The following is a 19508-nucleotide window of genomic DNA, read 5'->3' as shown; positions in this document are numbered from 1 at the left end:
AGGGAAAGGGAAGGAAAAGGAAGAAAGAAAAGGAAGACAGGAAAGGGAATGGGGAAGGCCAGGCAGGAGGAATGGACTCTGCCCATGGCTTCTAGGTCCCTCCACCAGATGCCTTTGGAGGGCAGGGCTGCTCTAGCTCTGGCTAGAGAGGGGCTGAGAGGGGCCAGGTGGGGCCAGCCAGCGTGGTCAGCTAGTGCAAGTAGTCGTCGACTCTGGCAAAGGAGCAAGATCCCAGGCCCGCTCGGGCCATGAGCCGTAGACATTCAGATGCCTGGCCCAGGGCGAGCATCAGAGGGGGCTGCTTTGGCAGGTTCTGAGACTCTGTGGAGGAGAGATGAGGCCTGGTCACTGCTTTGCCCAGGAGTTGGCCTAGATCAAAGTTCCCTTGAGAGCAGAAAGTAGGGGCAGTGGACAGAATCTCTGGGAACAGTGTTCATGTGTCCCTGTGTCTGTCCCAAGCATCAGTCTATGACCCCGCAGCCATGCCAGGAACCTGAGGACCTTAGCTCTCTTCAGAGCCATGAGCTGGCCAGGCCCACAGTCATCGGCCAGGGTCTGTCATGATCTAGCCAGCCAACTCAGCTGGGCAGAGGGAGGCCAGGATTTAGGTTCAGCCATGGAAGCCCAAGTGCTATGGGCTACCAGAGAATGCCCAGGCAGAGCTCACTACCCTGATTTGGACCAACATCAGCAGTTCCTAGGGAGAGAGGGGAGGTAGGCTAGCTCGGGCACTCACGGACGAGCTTCTGTTTTTGTAATATCTACTTACCTAAAATGGCGCTGTTGAGGGCAGCACACACAGGCTCCCTCTGGATGGGGTCAAGCTGCTGGCCAACTGGGCAGCTCCAGGGGTCTGAGTATGCCAGCAGGCTAAAGGCATCCTAAGGGATAGGGCATTCTTGAGAAGAGTGTGGCACATACCACACACATACATATCTCCATGGCTCCAGGGGGCATACAGGGCCCTGCATGGTGCCCAGTGAGGGCACCACACACCCTGAGCATAGGGTCAGGAAGGACTGTGCCCTCCCCAGAGCCTAGAGAGGGCTGCATATATCCTGGAAGTCCTGTTTCCCATCGTGGACTTGACGAGAGCCCACTCTGTCCTCTTGCTGCTACCCCCAAGGCCCTCCCAGAGTCGACCTGTCCCCACCCCCACGTGGGAAGCCGCTCTATATGAGCGCCTGGCTTGTTCTATACCTGCAGCATCTCCGTGTGGGCCAAATTCTTGCCGTACTCCCGGCCCAACTGCTCGCTCAGTGCCTGCAACTCGCGACCAAACAGGATAATCCTTTCTGTGGCAGCCTGGTTGCCCCCACAGAGCTGCCGCCGAGGATGCCCATCATCTGCGCCCAGAGCCCAGCAGAGAACAAATCGTGAGGGGTAAGGAGACAAGGGGAGGACTGGGGCGGGGACCCCAAAAAGGAGAAGGCAAGAAGGACCTTGGGGCCAAGTTAGGTGGACCATCCGTAGCTGAGGGGCTTTTAGTCCACCTAGCACATGACGTAGGAGTCTGGATTCGACTTTCCCGCTTCCCACCCGCTAGAGTGCTCGAGAGAATTCCCACTCTCACCAAGTCGCTCCAGCCTCAGACGCAGCAGCCCTGGTCTCGGCATCAGGCCACGGGCCCTCCCACTCCAAGCACGTGTTCCTGACTACGGTGCCAGTGGATCAGGTCCACTCAGAGCTTCTCAGGCTGACGGAGCATGCCCATGCCAACCCGCTCCCAGGGGGCAGAAGTCATCCAGGCTGAGCCACTACCACCCCTGCAACACCATACCAGGCCATGGTTCTCACCCATGCTGGACTCATCTGTCTGTAGGTCCTCATGCTTGTAGGCACCGTTGACGATGCGCGTGGCTACACTCTCCAGCACACCATTGGGGTAATGCTCTGCCTCCATCTCCATCTCACTGTCACTGTGGAGAAGGGTGCAGGTAGGAGCTGGCCAGGCAGATATGGTTGGGAGCAGCCTGGCTGGGCCTCCATTCAGGCTTGCCACAGGTCGCTGTGGGTAAACCAGGCTCTAACACCTGGCCCCTACTCTGACATCAGCTATTCCCAGAGGCCTGTCACCTGATTCTAACTCTTGTCCCAGTGCTGCCTCTGCGGCTCTCCCCTCCTTGGCCTTTGTGTGAGTTGACACACCCTTTCCACCCATTCCTCTCCCAGCCCCAGGGACCAGAGACTCCTGAGAAGTATCTCTAGGCACCAGACTCAGGTCCAACCCTGAGGTATGCCTGGGGGCAGCCGAAAGCCACAGGTAGTCTACAGCCTAAAATCTCTGCTGCTCCATCCGTCTGACTGCGGGCCACACCCAGTCAAAGATTCTTTGGTGGAGAACCTAAGGGTTCTGCCAGGCCCCGCAGGAGCAGTGCTTATTGACAAAGTCAGGGCTGAGCAAAATGACAGCTGGATCACAGGCAGGGCCAGAAGCTGGAGCAATGCCTGGCCTGGCAGGTCAGCAGCAACCACTCCAGGCAGACCTGGGATGGAGGTGGGCAGGTAAGGGCAGGGGTGGCACTCGGACAGGCTGCAGTGAGCCCAGCTGGTGCAGAGCAGAAAGGAGGAGGAAGAAGCAGAGTAGGACAGGCACCTGGTCTCCTGGTTACTGGTGCTGCTGTGGGGCTGGGACTTGGTGGAATCTGTTGAGTTGGACTCGGAGTAATTGACGGAGGATGGGGATGAGGAGGACGAGGAGGACGAGGAGGAGGAGGAGGAGCTGGGTGCAGGGTATTTACTGTGGTTCTGTTTGCTTTTCGTGGATGCGACGCCATTGCTGCAGCTGGGACTGTCTGCTCCTGGAAACCAGGAAATAGTCACAAGAGGAGGGGCGGTTTGCCATAAAGGGGCCCGAGGAATGACCACAGTGGTCCCATTTCCCTTCCCCCAAATCCAGCAGCGAGCCCTGAGCCCAGCCCAGGGAAGGGCATGTGGGTGGCCTTTCTCCTCCACACCAGTTCTTCCCCGAGCCCTCTGGAGAGTGGCTGACCTGTGTTGTGCATGTGGGAACTACTAGGGCCGTGTCGGGGGCTGAGGCTGGGGGAGCCAGGGTAGCTGTCCTGGGACTTGGGGCTTCGGGAGCTCAAGCTGCGGACCTCACTGTCGGTCCCATTCACCATCTCCACAAATTGTCGGCACCTGCAGAGGGAGCAGAGCGGCAATGCTCTGGGCTTGGTCTGGGCTGTATGTTCCCACCACCAGCTGAGAGGGACTGGGTTAGCGGGGAGATGGTGGTGCCCAAAACTTACTTGAGCATGAAGAGCAGGTTAGGGTTATGCTCCAGCAGTCCTGGATAGAAGCGCTGTGTGGTCTCAATGGCCTCACCCACACGGCCCTCCAGCACCAGCTTCTGGATCTCTGCAGAGAGCAAGAGTATGGCAGTGAGTGAGGGGCTGCAGACTTTCTTCACAGCCACACGCCTGCACACTACCAGCCCCAAGCATGGACTAGCCAACGCTCACGGGCTGGCTCAGAGTGGCATGTCTGGTTGAGATGCTCAGAGAAGCTAAAGAAAGAACCTGACCCCCAGCCCCAGAATAGACCCTGGTTTCTGCCAAGTGTCAGGGAGTCTTCAAAGAACAACAGGGGAAAACAGAGGCAGGACTCAGTGCAGAGGCAGGAGAGCAGATGTGGAGGCCTCCTCCTACAGAAGTCAGTCGCCAGGGACCTGGGCACGGGGAGGGGTTTTGGCTGTGGGAGCATGATCTGGGGCCGGGCACCCCGGCAGCTTGGTGGCCCTAGGGGCTCCTCTTCAGACAGACTTCTCTCTTTTCAGGCCTCACAGTGGGGTGGCAATGGGAGCACAATGGTTTCTGGGCCAGGGCCCAAGTCTTGGCAGTCTTCAGGGGCTGCAGCGTGCTCCCTGCTGGGAGAGAAGGCCATCCTCCTCATAATGGCATCTCTGACGTTGACACCTCTCAGGCCATCAGCATCTTGCTCTTGCTCTGGGGCCTGGTGCATCTTGCTGGGAGCGACTTCTGGGTCTGAGGCTCTCATTCGTAGATCCCAAGTCTGGGATCCCTTTCCGTCTGTCTGGCTGGGCGTAGCTTCTCTGGGAGACACAGACACATGCACATACACAGAGACGACAGGCTCAGAGAGACGCAAGCAGGCACACACAGACACACACATCCACAGATGCCCATTCTCCTTCACTCGCCTCTCCTCTTCCTACTTCCTTTCTGGGCTCAGTTTCCTCTTTCCCAACACCCTCCTTCCACAAAAGAGCCCCAAACACACAGTATATAGGCCAGTATGTAAATTAACAAAGTTTCCTTTGGCTCCTTCCCGTGGTTGTCTGCAAAATGCAGGACCAGAGCGGGGCGCGGAGAGAGGTGCTACCACAACAGCCACAGAGGACCAGCCTTCTCCCTGTCTAACTACTCAGTCCTTCCTCTGGCCGGGAGCCAGCACAACTACTAAGGCTGAGTAAATGGCAGAGGCAGGACATTGGTCTGAGAAGATGCAAACACACTCTTCCAGAAGACTATGAACACGAGGCTGAGTAGGATCCAGGATTCAGGGGAAGGAAGCAAGCATGGAGGAGGGGGATCCAGCCATGCCAGGCCCCAGCCTCTGCCGGGCCACCAGAGTGTGCAGTAGGGAGGCTGCATGGAGGCATTCATTCCCATGCTGCCAGGCCGTCCATCTGGGCAGTGTTGTCTTGAAGGAGGGACAGAAGCAGAGCCTGGGGCTGGGCTGGGGCTGTGGGCTGGTCTCCTGGTGGTAAGGACAAGAGCTGAATGGACTCCTGACAGGTTACCCAAGCCTGGCATGAGCCCGAGAGCAGAGTTAGGGACGGGTGAGGGAAGGAGGGAGAGGGGAGAGGAAAATCAACCTTACTTTGTCTGTTCTTTATGGATGCTTGTTCTTCCTGAATCGGGGTTTCAGTCATTCGGGCAAAAGCCGTGGCTGTGGCACAATACCCATGATGCACCAGGTAAGATGAGACCATGCTAGAAGAAAGGAAATGCTCACGGTGACACTCTAGAACTGCATTTCTCATTGATCACCTGATGGAACAAATTATCCCCCTATCTGGGCTTCCTTACACATGTGAAGGTGCAGCCTTCACAGAATGAGAATAAAGAGGCTGCAACAAGATGAAACACCCACCCTCCGACCCCAGCGCTCATGCAGTCAGGCTAGGGAGGAGCTAGTCACCACAGCTGTCCTCACAGCTTGGAGGAGGGGCTGCAGTTTCTTTGGAATATGCCATCCACAAGCAGGCGAGTATGATAACAAAAATACACGCACAGGCACGTACTGTCTCCTTACAGCAGCGGCTGCCTCTTGTGAACTGTGGCAAGCCCAGAGATGGCTGACAGTCTCTCAGAGCCAAGTGGTCTAGGAGCTGCCCAGACCGAGGTGATGTGTGCCTTCCAGAGACACAGCAGCTCCTCTGCAGACGGCCCCACATGCCCAGCATAAGCATTCCAGTTCAGCAGGCGAACCTGGCCCTCAGGAGTGCTGGCTCTAGAGGCTGATGGGCAGCTGGCCCATGACCCAAGTCACTCTACAATACACCCAGTCAGGGGCCCAAGAAGCCAAGAAATAGGCAACCAAGAGGCCAATAGGAGCACAGCCTCTGGGGAAAGGCCTGGAGAAGCGCAATGCCCAGTCGCCATTTAATTGCACCGGCAGCTGGCTCAGCGGTGGCACATGTGTGTCCGTGTGCATGCACGCACACGGAGAGCAGAAGGGTGAGCCCTCACATCTGATGTCCACAGACCTGAGTACCTTGGTGTAAACATGTATCTGACACCATTACTGTAACTGCCAAACACCAATGTGAAAGGCACAGAAGTTCAGCTGTGCATCTCCTCATGTTTTAAGGGTTAAGTGAGATGACACATAGAAAGTGCCTTGCACCATCAATGAAATAAACCTCTGATAATGAAATTACGTATTTATATTATACTATGAATAAAGATAATTATTATGAACACAAGGGCAAACATTTTGGACAAAACATGGTTCAGAGGAGTCCACGCGCACGTCAGATACCACTAATATATACGGTCCACTGACTCATTAATCCCACTTCTTGAAAGGACACCAAGAAAACAATCTTAAATATGAAAAGCACTTTACTTACAAAAGGGTTGCCCACACAAGCAAAAGAGAGGAAATAACCCCCCACCAAGGCGGGTAGGTGTTGGCAAACACCAACCACGAACACACACCGGCACGCGCACACGTCTAAACACTGCAAGCTGAGAGTATCATTCCCTCCCTAACACGGCTGGGGCAGCTCCACCTCTCCCCTTGCCTGTCCCAGCAAGCCTGCTTCAGGGACTGGCATTGTACTGGCCAGCTGTCCAAGGAAGAGCTTCTCAACAGCTCTGAGCGCTAAAACCAAAACACTGTGGCTCTAAGGATCTGGCCACATAATCCCCGCCTCACCCCTCGCCTATAGCTGCCTCCATACCCAGCCTTAAAGAAAGGAAGACTGCACGAAGAACCCAGTGTGCAACCCAATCCCACCCAAGGGACCCTGCTACCTGGGTGCCTTTGCAGGCCAATAATCAGGGCTAGTGGAAGTCCAGGCCTTCTCTGCCCACACTCGTGAGTCAAGCTAACAAGCTAGCCCACCTCTGGCAGAGTGGGTCCTGGTTATTGTCTCACTCAGGCCTGCAGCTGGCGAGAAGAGAGACCCAAACCTCACCTCCCTTCAGATTCTCAGCAAGCCTGGCTTCCAAGATGGTCTGAAAACTAATCATCCAAGAGCCAGACAGGCTGGCCTCAGGAGGATTCTCTTCCAGCCATCACTGCCATGGATGCCTGGGACTTAGATGGATGATGACCCTGAGAGATGACCTCAGGCCAGAGTCACAGCATGATGGATACTCCCTATGGTGCAAAAAAAGTCTACAGACGAAGAGACCACCGGGCATCCTAGTACATCCTCCGCAAACCTGCAAAATGACCTGGAGAAGGAAAGCAGCTCTGCTCGTCCTGGTGCTGGTGCAGAGCCTTCCAACCCAGGTGAGGGGGCAAAGGCTTAATTAGGAACAGATCTGGAGAACTGAGCAGAAGCTGCTCATCTGGTAAGAGGGAAGGAGGACAGCTGCAGGCAGAGTTACCCCAAGAGTGCTTTCCAGAAAAAATGGTTACCCACTGGAGTTCATAAGAGCAGCTTGAAGCAGTACAGGGGCCTGCTTCAGGGGAGAGTGAAGCCCCTGTGATGGGCCAGGGCTGGAAAGGGCAGGAGTGGGGAACTCACCTCTGAAGCACCGCCTGCCACTCGCCAAGCCGAGCACTGATGGGGAAGCAGTGCACAGTGCCCTGGACCTTGGCACGCCACTCCCGCATGTAGTCCTCAATGTCAAACAGGAAGGGCTGCTGCCCAAAGTTGGCGTCCACAATCTCCCCGGGGGTCTGCAGGCCTACGGTGGGGTAGAGGTTGGCCTATAGAGGAGAATGAAATGTCAGTTGGGCCCTGAGGGCAGTGGGGCAGCAGGGCCTCGCCTTACCTCTGGTGCAGAGAGGGAAGGCGCTGGCTCCTGCAGGCCACTACTCCAGCTTTTGAAAGAATTGCAGGCTGAAGGAGGCAGGGCTGAGTCACATTCTGCCCACCTCCTTACCAGAGACACCATTCCCCAAAGCTTAAAGACAGAGAGCACAAGAAAAGCAAGCCAGGCTCAAAGTGCCTGCATCAGAGGCTATGGGCTCCCCAAAAATCCAAGGTCCCCCTTTGGGGGTCAGGCAGGGCACAGAGAGGTAGACCAAGCTCCACAACCCTACAGGGATGCCCATGAAGATCTGATACATGGGTGGACAATGGCTCCTTTCCAAATGATCTTGGACCAAGGATCCCTTTGCCACCAAAAAAAAGGCTGTATGACAGGGCAGGAAGGGATGAGGTGATAGAAAAGGAAGGTGGGAGGAAGACAGCTTGGCCAAAGTGGGTAGGTGGTTTGGACCCCCAGAGGCTGGCAAAGGGTAAAGAGAGGCCACTGTCCCTCCTGTCAAAGGCACACTAAGAGGAGGATCTTCTGCCTAGTGAGGTGTGGGCATGCCCCTCCATGCGTGGTGGGGCTCCCTGCTTTCCCTCTATCCCCTGTCATAGCGAACTTTTGCCAGATCACTCCCTCACTCACTGTTTCCTGTGGCTCCCTGTTACTACCGAACAGTGTCTTGCTGGCCACCTCCCCACTGTCACTGGGCCCCAGTCCTCTCTTCCACTTTCCATCTTCACTCCATGTGTCATTCCTGAATAGCCTATGTCTTTACACATGCTGGGTTCAGCCTGCCACAAGCTCTGAATCCTAAGACCTCCATACCATAGGCAAAGCCTACCCGCCCCAAGGAAGCTTTCCCTGACCGTCACCACCCTCGGTGACACTGCCCACCTTACAACAGCCGTACACTTCCTAGCACTTGGCAACTGGCTATATTCATGTCTGCTTATCTCATGTTACATCTCCACAACTAGACCATTCCCTAGCTGAGACCAGAATTCTGTCTTTCTCTTTGCCTAGGACCAAAGCCCCTCTCTGGGCCTTCCAGGTGGGACAGAAGGATTCTGATCCAAAGTTAAGAGTCTCTAACAGAATCCTGAGTGCTGTAGTCTGGGCTTCAGAAGGCCACTCAGATCACAAGGGCCTTTCCCAGGGCATCACAGGGGTGCTCCAGATCCTAAGGCAATCACCAGAGTCAGCAAACCTCTTCTCCTTCCAGAGCCCCGCCAGGGCGCACAGAGCCCAGCCAGACTCCCAGCAGTCTGGGTGGAGGCCTTGCATGTGACGAGATCCGTGATGACTCATAATAATGAAGGACTGGGGTGCAGAAGATGGGGATGATCCGTGAACTAAGCCAACAGGAAACCTCACCCTTTTCTAAGAAGAGAAAACCCCACAAAGCTCACCTCTTTGGCTCGCGCATACCCTGTGTGGTAGCAGACCTAGTTCCCTAGGATAGCAGCCTTCCTTAGGAATCTCTGATGAGCAGTCACCAGGACCCGGCTCCCTGACAGTTGAGAACGATGCTCTATATACACCAGTCCACTGGCTGTAAGCCACACAGAACTGGCCCAGACCAGCTGAGCCATGGAGCTACCCTCATCTCCACCCAAACCATCCCCCCAGCTGCCTTTGGAAATGCCACAAATCACTGTCACCTGCTAAGAGTCATGGAGGAAGAGCAGGCCTTGCTGCTGGAGAGAGAGGAAGGCCACGAGATACCCCTACTGGTACTCTCAAGCTGACAGCACAGCATACATCCCTGTTTGGGGAAAGGGCCAGGCTCCACACCCTGCACTTGCAGGTTCCACCATGCTCCATCCCAGTCAGCGCCCAAGAGCCCAGAGGGAGGAGACCCACCAATAGTACTTACCGGGAGGTCTGTGAAGGCTATACCTGCAGAAGGAAAGAACAGAAATGAGGCCACTTGGTCTCCTATGCATCTGTGGGACCACAGAGGGTCCATCACAATGCCTGGGGAGGGGCTGGTCAGCACACATCTCTCCTACAGTAGAGGCCAAGCAGGTGCTGGGGCCTGGTAGGTTTAGACCCTGGCATTCCCTTTGCTGGGTGGCCTTCCTGGAAGTAAAGTCAAATACTTGAATATTTGCCCACACATCTTCCACTCTCTCAGGGAAAAAGCCTGCCAGGAAGGACTAAACCCAAATAATGTACCCTGAGGCCTCCGCAGGCCTGATCCTTCTTTTGATCCAACAGGTGTTAACGGAGAGTTACTGTATATGCCAAGCCCTTTTCCATCCATCACTGCATCTGATCTGTATACCAGCTCTGGGGAGCAGGCGTTCTTATCCCCATTTTACAGATGAGGAAAGTAAGCCTCAGAGGTGAAATGATTTGCCAACAGTCATAAAACTAGCAGAAGCGGTATGCCTGGACTCTTTCCTAGCCCGAGGCTCCAACATCATCTCTAAGCTGACAGAGAAGTGGACACAGGGAGGGTGGCAGCTGCCCATCTCCAGCCAACACCCATCCAGAGTCTCCAGAGCTTTCAAGTTGACAAATCCTAGGTTAACACGGGCCTGTGTACCCTCTGACCCTTCTGCCAAGGGAGGGGGCTGCTTCCAGGTTCTTCAGCCTTGAGCTGGAAGTGAGAGATGAGAAAAGCTGCCCAAATATGTGAGCAGAACAGGCACCTCAAATTATCCACCAGAGCATTCATGTTCTATAGATCGAGCAACGGCTCACAGAGAAAGGCGAGCCTTCCAAGGACTCACAGCCCTTCCATTTTTTGAAAATTCTTATATCTTCTAGAAGCTCCTGAGCTTTTGGACTGAGAAGTTTCCAAGCCACTCCTTAGAGGTCCCAGTCAGCTTCCCTAACTCCTGTCCAGAAGAGAAACCGAAACCCAGCAAGAGAGAGGAACAGGTGAGGGTTTCATGGTAGGTCTCCCAGTGAACCCAAGGCCAGAATCCTGTCAGGCAGCTGGCACATACCCTGTGCCTGCTCTGTGCTGGGTCCTGGGCTCAGGGCCTCCCAAGGAACCATTTCATCCTCAGAACAAGCTTAGAAGGCGTATACAGTCTTGAACATTAGTTTACAAAAGAAAAAACCAACGTGCAGAGTAACTGCTTACATTCTTTGCCAGGCTATTTTGCTCCTGAGTGAGGGAAGTGCACAAACCCCACGATCTGCCTGCCTGAAGCCACTTCTCAGCCCCACATGCAGAGTGGCAGTCACAGAGCTGGCAGAGCGGAGACTGGAAGCCCCTCTGCATCCAGGAGAAGACCTCAACGTCCACCCTCCAGGTCTGCACAGGAGCTGCCCGTGCAGAGCTCCGTGTGGCCAGGCTGCAGCTGCTATACTCTCCGCTCATGCAGAAGACCCACGGGCCCCGGCAGGAGGACCAGACTCCATCAGTATCTGCAGTGTGACCGTGGCAATTGACCCAATTTTTCCAAGCCCATCTGAAATAAGAGGGTAACACTAATCCTGACACTTCAAGAAAGAAAGGAGAAACTGAGATACCTCTATAAGAACTGCTTCCAAAACTGTGAGGTTTTAGTACAAGCTGGCTGCAGTTGTGCCACAGGGTGAGGCAAGTGCCACACTTCTGGGCAGGGGAAGACCCAGCCTGGCGTGCCTAGCTCCAACTCACAATGGCACTCAGGAAGGACAAGGCCTTGAGGTGCTTCCAGGAAGATGAGGATAGAGGTTACTCCACCCCCTATTGCGCCGGACAAGGACAACATGGCTCCCCCAGACCTGCAGGTCTCTGGGAGCCTCCACAAGGCCAATGTGGTGAGATCTGGGGAAAAAGTCAGGCAAAGATCCAGGATACAAACAGAACATTCAAACTTGCTGATAAGAAGTGCTCTGAGCCAAAGAGACATAGGTCAGGGGTTAATGAGGCTGAGGGTATAAAGCCTCTAAAAGCACATGGATGTATAAAAATGACTGTAAATGTGTGGACCCCTTGTAGGTGAGACATCATTTCCTGTCTCCATTCATTTGCTCATTCATCCTTCCATCAAGTATCTGCTAAGAATTCCCAGGAGCCAGGACCTCAAAGTGTTGCCGCCTCCATGCAACTAACAATGACACAGACAACTGACCACTGACACAAGGGCAAACGCCATGACAGAGGAACGATGGAGCAAAGAAAGCAAAGGAATGGGGGAGGTCAGAGGGAGGAAACATCCTTCTACTTCTCTAAAGGGGAGAAGGTAAGGGTTCGGGTTCTGAAGATTAAAAAGCAGTGACTGATCCCAGGTGAGATTCTAAAGCACATTACTGATAAGCTGGCTTATGGAAAGGAAACAAGGTCATTAGAAGATTCACCAAGTAGTCTATTAATCCAAGTTCATTGCCCTTCCATTAAATTCTGTGATCTAGAAAATGCAGGGGACAGGCCATACATTTTTCAGTAAGGTCTCATTAATATTGTTGTGGCCAAGACAGAAAAACAAGACTTTCAAATGAACATAATTAAGTGATTCTTAAATAGCTACACCCTGAAGGACTCAGATCTCAGCCTTGTTCTCTTCGAATATTTTTTCAAGACCTTGATGAAAACATACATAAACATGTTTATCAAATTTTAGATTAGTACAGTGCTGACAAGGCTATCAAATATTTGAGAAAGAACAAGCAAGATCACAGACGATCCTGACAGGTTGGAAAAATAAGCAATATCCTCCTAAATGAGCGAGATCTTGCATGAGGTCTATAAAACAGGTGGAAGTGGGAGATAAGAGTTTAAAAAAAAATGTGAGGGTTTGGGCTGGCATAAAGGTGTCTGAGAGCTCCTTACAGACGTAGGTACCTGACTGACAAAGAGCCTGGGAGCTTGGCATGCCCACAGGGCCCAGGTGAGAGAGATGAAGGTGGAGAGAAGACAGCAGGGTATGCCCCAACTTCATCCCATTGCCCTGTACCAGGCAAATGTGGACAACCTGGAGGGATGTGACAAAGCCAAGTATCCGGAGCACAGAGGAAAGACTGAGACTGGGACAGGGGAAGAGGGACATGGGTAAAGAGGCCACAACTGAAGCCCCTGGGACTCTAACAGCAGAACAAGAGCCAGGAAACAGCCGGAGTCAGAGAGCAAAGTGGGTGTAAGAAGCCATCTTGAGACCCTGTCCTTAGCTGCCAGCTCACCAGCTGGGTGCCACCACCAACTACAGCCAGGTGGCTACAGATTTCAGAGGATGTCTCTGGATGTGCACCTGTGTCACCTCCGCGGGGTTTATGCTATGCTCTTGGCTGCCCACTATGGGCAGTGGCATCTGACTGTCCTGTTGAGGAATTCTGACTCCTAGAATGCCTGGGTGGCTCAGTCATTGGTGTCTGCCTTCGGCTAGGGTCATGATCCCAGGGTCCTGGGATCAAGCCCCATGTCAGGCTCAGCAAGGGGCCTGCTTCTCCCTCTCCCACTCCCCATGCTTGTGTTCCATTTCTCAATTTCTCTCTGTCAAATAAAAAAATAAGGGGGCGCCTGGATGGCTCAGTGGTTTGGGCCTCTGCCTTCAGCTCGGGTCATGATCTCGGGGTCCTGGGATCGAGCCCCACATCGGGCTCTCTGCTCAGCGGGGAGCCTGCTTCCCCCCTCTCTCTGCCTGCCTCTCTGCCTACTTGTGATCTCTGTCAAATAAATAAGTTAAAATCTTAAAAATAAATAAATAAATAAATAAATAAGATCTTTAAAAAAAAAGAAAGAAAAGAAATGCTGACTTCTGGCCTCTTGGTCCCAGCCACCAGCAAACCCAATTCCCACTCATGCAGCCTAATTCAGCTGAGGTTCATCTCATGGAGAACCCACACAGAAGTCATCTCTGCCACCTTCTTACTGCCCCTCAAGCCAGGGGATGTAGGCTTCCTAAAAGTTAGGTTCCTTTTTTTTTTTTTAAGATTTTATTTATTTATTAGACAGAGAGAGACAGTGATAGAGGGAACACAAGCAGGGAAAGTGGGAGAGAGAGAACGAGGCTTCCCATTTAGCAGGGAGCCCGATGCAGGGCTCCATCCCAAGGACCGTGGGATCACAACCCGAGCCGAAGGCAGATGCTAAACAAGTGAGCCACCCATGCGCCCCTACAAGTTACGTTCTAAGTAAAATATCCAATTCCCTTTTCTTGCAAGGCCTGTGGCCAGCCTAGCTGGTAGGATTCTGCCAGATCAGAGACCTCTGCAAATCCAAACAGGCAGGCCCAGCAGTTAGGCACTACCTCAGGGCCATTTTGGCCAAGGGCTCTTCTCAGTCAAGAGTCAAATACCAAATACCAGTCAGCTCCAGTAGGGCAAGACACCACAATAACCAAGGTCTCCCTATCTCCCAGGCTCTTATCCTAAATCTCTCCACATGTACAGGGTTGCTCTTCCAAGAGATCCTTCAGGGCCCTCATCACTCCCCACTGACTGCTGCTCCTCCCGGCTTCCTGATCCTGGCTGACAGCACCACTATCCAGCCTCTTTCCCATCCTCTCTTCTTGCTAGTGCACCCCATCTGTCACTAAACCCTCCTGGGCCACCCTGGCCTTTATCAGGCTTGTTCTCCATGGCCTGAACCAATCGCCACGACCTTGCCTTAGGTTATCTACCTCTTCCCCAGGCCCTCCCTCACTCCTGTCAGTCTCTCCTTTGCAGTTACATTGAAGGACCCTTTTATTTTATTTTATTTTATTTTATTTTATTTTATTTTAAGATCTTATTTATTCATTTGACAGAAAGAGACACAGCAAGAGAGGGAACGGAAGCAGGGGGAATGGGAGAGGGAGAAGCAGGCTTTCCGCTGAGCAGGGAGCCCAATGGAGGACCTAATCCCAGGACCCTGGGATTTTGACCTGATAAAGACAGACACTTAACGACTGAGCTACCCAGGCGGCCCCGAAGGACCCTTTTAAATAGAACTCTGTCCAGGTTGCTATCTGTTAACCTGTGAAAAGGCCAGAAAAGACCTGGCCCCATCTGACTCCAGCCTGTCTGTTTACCTCCCATACGAGAGCAGACCTCTTGTTGCTCCATAGCAACCAGCATCCTGCACGTCGGAAGGGCCAGCCAAAGTCAGGACCCAGGCCACCCACGTGCAAACCACTACCACTGGCGGGTATATACTTCTTACCAAGGCCAAATCCAACTCCACCAAGTGTCACACAGGCCAGGGCATGACCATGACCCTGGTCTTTTCTCAGCACCAACCTTAGGCTTGACAAATACTGCTAAATGGATGGATTAACAAAAGAAGCACCTCCGCTACCTTCCCTTCACTTCACAGGGCTCCAATGCCTGGAAACGGCTGCAGTTCCCCAGAGCTTGGCAGAGGATCAGTGACCCTGCTCCGGCGTTCCAGCCTGCCTGTGGGCTGCTCACCAATCAATGTGGCTCCATGGGGTATAGCCTCTAAGGTCCCCTAGGCACCCACCAAGGCTGTGGCCATTCTTGGTGTAGAAGCAGGTGCTGTTGATGAGGTTGACACAGCAGCCAATCACATCTCCTGTGGTGAATGTGGGACCATAGGGCTGGCCAGTGCCAGAGGAGCAGAATGAGTGCCCATCATCGCCATGGTAACCATAGGAATGTTTATCCCAACCTGTGGAGGAGAAGAAGAACAACAGATGAGTGGAGGTAGTTGAGTCAGCCAGACACACCACCTGGGTCTGAGCTCCTGTCCCCAGCCTGCTATCACCTCAGTCAGTACTCCTGGCCTCTCAGAGCTGGATGTGGACAGGGGTAGGGCTACGCCCAAGGAGCAGGGAGTCCAGCACGTCAACGCACTTGAGGAGCTGAAGCAATCAAGGGGCCCAAGCTGTGGTTAACAAGAACCAAAACCATGAGTGACCTGGAAGGGACTTACCAGAAGGCCATGTGTATGACAAGGAAGCGGTCAGGGAAAATGTTATGAAGGAGAGGGGCTTAAACTGACCTTTGAGGGGTTTTTAAACATATTTTTTAACTGAAGTATAATTTACATGTAGTAAGATTCTCCCTTTTTAATGGACAGTTCAGCAAGTTTTAACAAGTGTTACCACCATGATCAAGACATAGAAATTACCGTTGTTCCAAAAAGTTCCCTCATGCCTCTTTGCAGTCAGCCCCACTCCACCCGCCCCAGTCCCTGGCAACACTGATCCGATTTGTTCCTAAAGTTTCACCTTTTCCAGAATGTCACAGAAAAGAAATCATAGAACACAGAGGGTCCTGTGTCTGACTTCTTTCACTTAGCACAACACATTTGAGATTCACCCACATTGTTTAGGTGTACCAGTATTTTGTTTCTTTTTATTGCTGACGTAGTCCTCCATTATATGGATATGACACAGTTTATCCATTCATTAGTTGATGACATTTGAGCTGTTTCGATCTTTGGCCATTGTGAATAAAGCCAATAAATACTTACATACGGCCTTTGCGTGGACATATGTTTTCATTTCTCTTGAATAAATACTTAGAGGTGGTATTGCTGGCTCATAAAATAAGTGTATGTTTAATTTGATAACAAACTGCCAAATTTTTTCCTACATGGTTGTACTATTTGCATTCTCACAGCAATGTATAAGGCCCACTTTCTCACAAACACCTGTTATGGTCAGATGGTGGGGATTTTTTTCTTACTCTTTTAGCCATTTTAGTAGGTATTAGTAGTTTCAATGTCATTGCAGCTCTACTGTGCATTTCCCCAATTACCAAGGATCTTTTGAGCATCTTTTCATACACTGAATCATCAATTTGTTAGAAAAACTATTGAACTATGCAAATTTTTAACCAGTTTTTTTTTAAACAGGTTTTATTTTATTTATTATTATTTTTTAAAAGATTTTATTTATTTATTTGTCATAGAGAGAGAAGCGGGAGCGACCACAGGCAGACAGAGTGGCAGGCAGAGGCAGAGGGAGAAGCAGGCTCCTTGCCAAGCAAGGAGCCCGATGTGGGACTCAATCCCAGGACGCTGGACCTGAGCTGAAGGCAGCCGCTTAACCAACTGAGCCACCCAGGCGTCCCTTAAACAGGTTTTAAAAAAAGATTTTATTTATTTATGAAAAAAGAGACGGGGGAAGGGCAGAAGGAGAAGCGGACTCCCTGATGAGCAGGGAGCCAGTTAAAGGGCTCAATCCCAGGATCCCCAGGATCACTATCTGAACTGGAGACAGACACTTAGCTGAATGAGCCACCCAAGCGCCCCTTTAACCAGTTTTTTTTTTTTTTTAAAGATTTTATTTATTTATTTGACAGAGAGAGATCACAAGCAGGCAGAGAGGCAGGCAGAGAGAGAGGAGGAAGCAGGCTCCCTGCTGAGCAGAGAGCCTGATGCGGGCCTCGATCCCAGGACCCTGAGATCATGACCTGAGCCGAAGGCAGCGGCTTAACCCACTGAGCCACCCAGGCGCCCCCCTTTAACCAGTTTTTAAAATTGGTTTTAAAAAGGAAGCGTTAAGGATTCTAGATATAGTCTGAATACAAATCCTTTTATGTGTTTCACAAATATTTTTTCCCAGGGTGTGGTGTGTCTATTCATTTTTTTAACAGTATTTTTTTCTTTTCTTTTTTTTAAAGATTTTATTTATTTATTTGACAGACAGAGATCACAAGTAGGCAGAGAGACAGGCAGAGAGAGAGGAAGCAGGATCCCTGCTGAGCAGAGAGCTCGATGCAGGGCTCGATCCCAGGACCCTGAGATCATGACCTGAGCTGAAAGCAGAGGCTTAACCCACTGAGCCACTCAGGAACCCCTTAACAGTATTTTTCAAAGGCCTGCTGGGATTTTGATTGGAATTGGGTTGAATCTATAGATCAACTTGGAGAGAATAGATAGCTTAATAATAATGATTATTTCAATTTCTGAACATGGCATATCTCTCCTCTTATTTAGGTCTTTAATTTCTCTCAACAAGGTTTTGACCAATTTTTCCCTACTCTATTTTTCATGCTATTCTAAGTGTTATTTTAAATTTTCAATTTCCAATTGTTTTTTGCTATTACATCAAAATATAATTGATTTTGGGATGGGAGTATAGGATCAAGGTTTCTTTTGGAGTGACAAAACGTTCTAAAATTAGATGAAGATGATGGTTGCACAGCTGTGAACATGCTAAAAATCACTGATGCGTATACTTTAGATGAGTGGTTTTTATAGCATGTAAATCTTATTTTGATAAAGCTATTAAACATATACACACATATATTTGACTTTTTATATATTCACCTGGTCTCCTGCAACCTTGTTAAACATACCAATTAGTTCTGGTAGCTTTTATGAAGATTCTTTGGGATTTTTAAATATATTGTCTGAGAATAAAGACAGTTGCATTCTTCCCATCTACTCTGCATGTCTTCTTTTTCTTTTTCCTGGCTTACTGCACTGACTAGGGCCTCCGTACATGTTGAGTAGAACTAGGGAGAGCAAAAGTAAGTGAGACCTCTGAAGTATACCACAGTTTTGTACAGGGAAAAGAGTGGAAAAGGTCACTCCGGGAAAGTAAAGGCATGGGCACAGATGGCACCAGAGGGTGTGAGCTGCAGAGGGCCTGCCTGCCTGCTTGGCTAAGGAAAAGGAGTAGAGCCCACAGGGCTATGGCAAGCCAGGACCTGCACAGGGTAGGCAAGCCTGACAAGCTGGCAAGCAGGTCTACTTCCCAAAGCAGCCCCTTCAAATAGCTTTCCCAGCCTTTGCTGCCTCCTTCGGGTCTGAGCAGCATACCTATGTGAACATGCTTAAACATACCCCTCCCTTCCCAAGTGATGTGGGTAGAAGTTCTCCGCTGGGAGGGAAGCTCTCTCCAGAAAGGTAGAGAGGTTGAGGATCTGAGTAGCTGAGAAAGGAAGGCAGGGCTCAAACATTTTCAGTATGTGCAGATGTGTGTGGTGGGGAAGGGGAGGTTAGGGCAAGGGCAGCGGGATGTGGGCAGGCTGTAAGCAGAGGTATGGGGGTGAAGCAGATGGATGACAAGGACAGTAGTTGGCAAAGGAGACAGAGGGCATGGATGGAGAGGCGGAACTGATCAGGCTGCGGAGCCCAAACTCTGCCCTGCATTTGTACTGCTGGGCTCAAGGACAAGTTGCTTCTCCTAATCATATTATCCATCTCAAGCCTTGTGGACCCTGAGCTTTCATTTCTTTTCAGCCAGGAACCCTCTGGTTAAACAAAGCTTCCCCAGAACCCACAGTGGGGAACACACCAAAGCTGAATGGCTCTCACTACTGAGTACAGGACTCAGAGACCTGCTGCTCCCCTCCCAATAGCTTTCTACGACATCACAAGGAAACTATCTTGAGAACTTCCCAGGGCTGGCTTTAGAAGGCACAATGCCTAGAGCTAGGCTCTGTTCCCACCTTTCCCATTCTCCAGAGATACTGGAGATAGGGGACAAAGCTCAGGGGACAAAGTGCTATTCTGGGCATCAACAGGCCCAGGTGTGAAAGGAGTCTTTCCACTGCTGGTGGGTTCATAGATCATCTGACTTCAGGGAAGCACTCTTCTGGGGCACAGCGATGCCTATTCCTGCCCAAGAGCTGGCTGATGAGGCTACCAGAGGCAATGGCTCTCCTCAGGCCTCCATACAGGAGGCCATAAGGCTCTGCAGCAGCACATGCAACTACAGAAGGCCACAAAGGAAGGGGGTCCAGCTGAACAGCAAAGTGACAATTATCCCTCCAGGTCTGGCTCGGACTGTGCTTAGGGCCCCACCTGCCCACCAGCTTCCCCTGCCTCAGGATCCCATCCACACGCCATACCAGTCACAGCCATCCTCCCTGGATCCTTCCGATGGAGCACGGGTGCTCCCCACATGCGACACAGTAACTGACCACACTGGGGCAACCTGTGAGGAGAATGTGGCAATAACGCTGTGTATTTGTCACAAAAGGTACTGCCACTTCCACCTTGAGACCGGGGGCCTTGCTCACCAGCCCACAATGCTGAGAAATGGCTGAGCTGGGATTTGCACCCAAACCTTTAGGTTCCAAAACCCACATCTTCCCTGTCATGGATCCTATCTCATTTGGTGTGGTAACCACCGGGGCAGTAAAATCGTCCCCAAGCCCCAGACCCTTCACAGAAGACAGTGGTTAGATGCACTGGTTAGATGCTCT

General features: G+C 51.7%; 1 protein-coding gene across 2 annotated transcripts in view; it reads right to left on the bottom strand.

Moving 5' to 3' along the window:
• The window catches only part of RANBP10 (RAN binding protein 10), a 66591-nt gene continuing 47083 nt past the window's right edge, over window positions 1–19508 (bottom strand). For both annotated transcript variants that reach the window (XM_044255922.1, XM_044255921.1), the window contains 11 exons: window positions 14845–15012; window positions 9340–9362; window positions 7229–7413; window positions 4846–4958; window positions 3252–3360; window positions 2993–3141; window positions 2597–2801; window positions 1798–1919; window positions 1201–1346; window positions 770–881; window positions 1–321 (listed from right to left, as the gene is read on the bottom strand). In XM_044255922.1, the coding sequence (XP_044111857.1) occupies window positions 191–321; window positions 770–881; window positions 1201–1346; window positions 1798–1919; window positions 2597–2801; window positions 2993–3141; window positions 3252–3360; window positions 4846–4958; window positions 7229–7413; window positions 9340–9362; window positions 14845–15012 (1463 nt within the window). In that variant the 3' untranslated portion in view covers window positions 1–190. The remainder of the gene's footprint in view (window positions 322–769; window positions 882–1200; window positions 1347–1797; window positions 1920–2596; window positions 2802–2992; window positions 3142–3251; window positions 3361–4845; window positions 4959–7228; window positions 7414–9339; window positions 9363–14844; window positions 15013–19508) is intronic.

This window comes from Neovison vison, chromosome 7, assembly GCF_020171115.1.
Source record: "Neovison vison isolate M4711 chromosome 7, ASM_NN_V1, whole genome shotgun sequence".
In the NCBI taxonomy this organism is placed as follows: domain Eukaryota; kingdom Metazoa; phylum Chordata; class Mammalia; order Carnivora; family Mustelidae; genus Neogale; species Neogale vison.
This window is presented reverse-complemented; position numbering and strand designations above follow the sequence as displayed.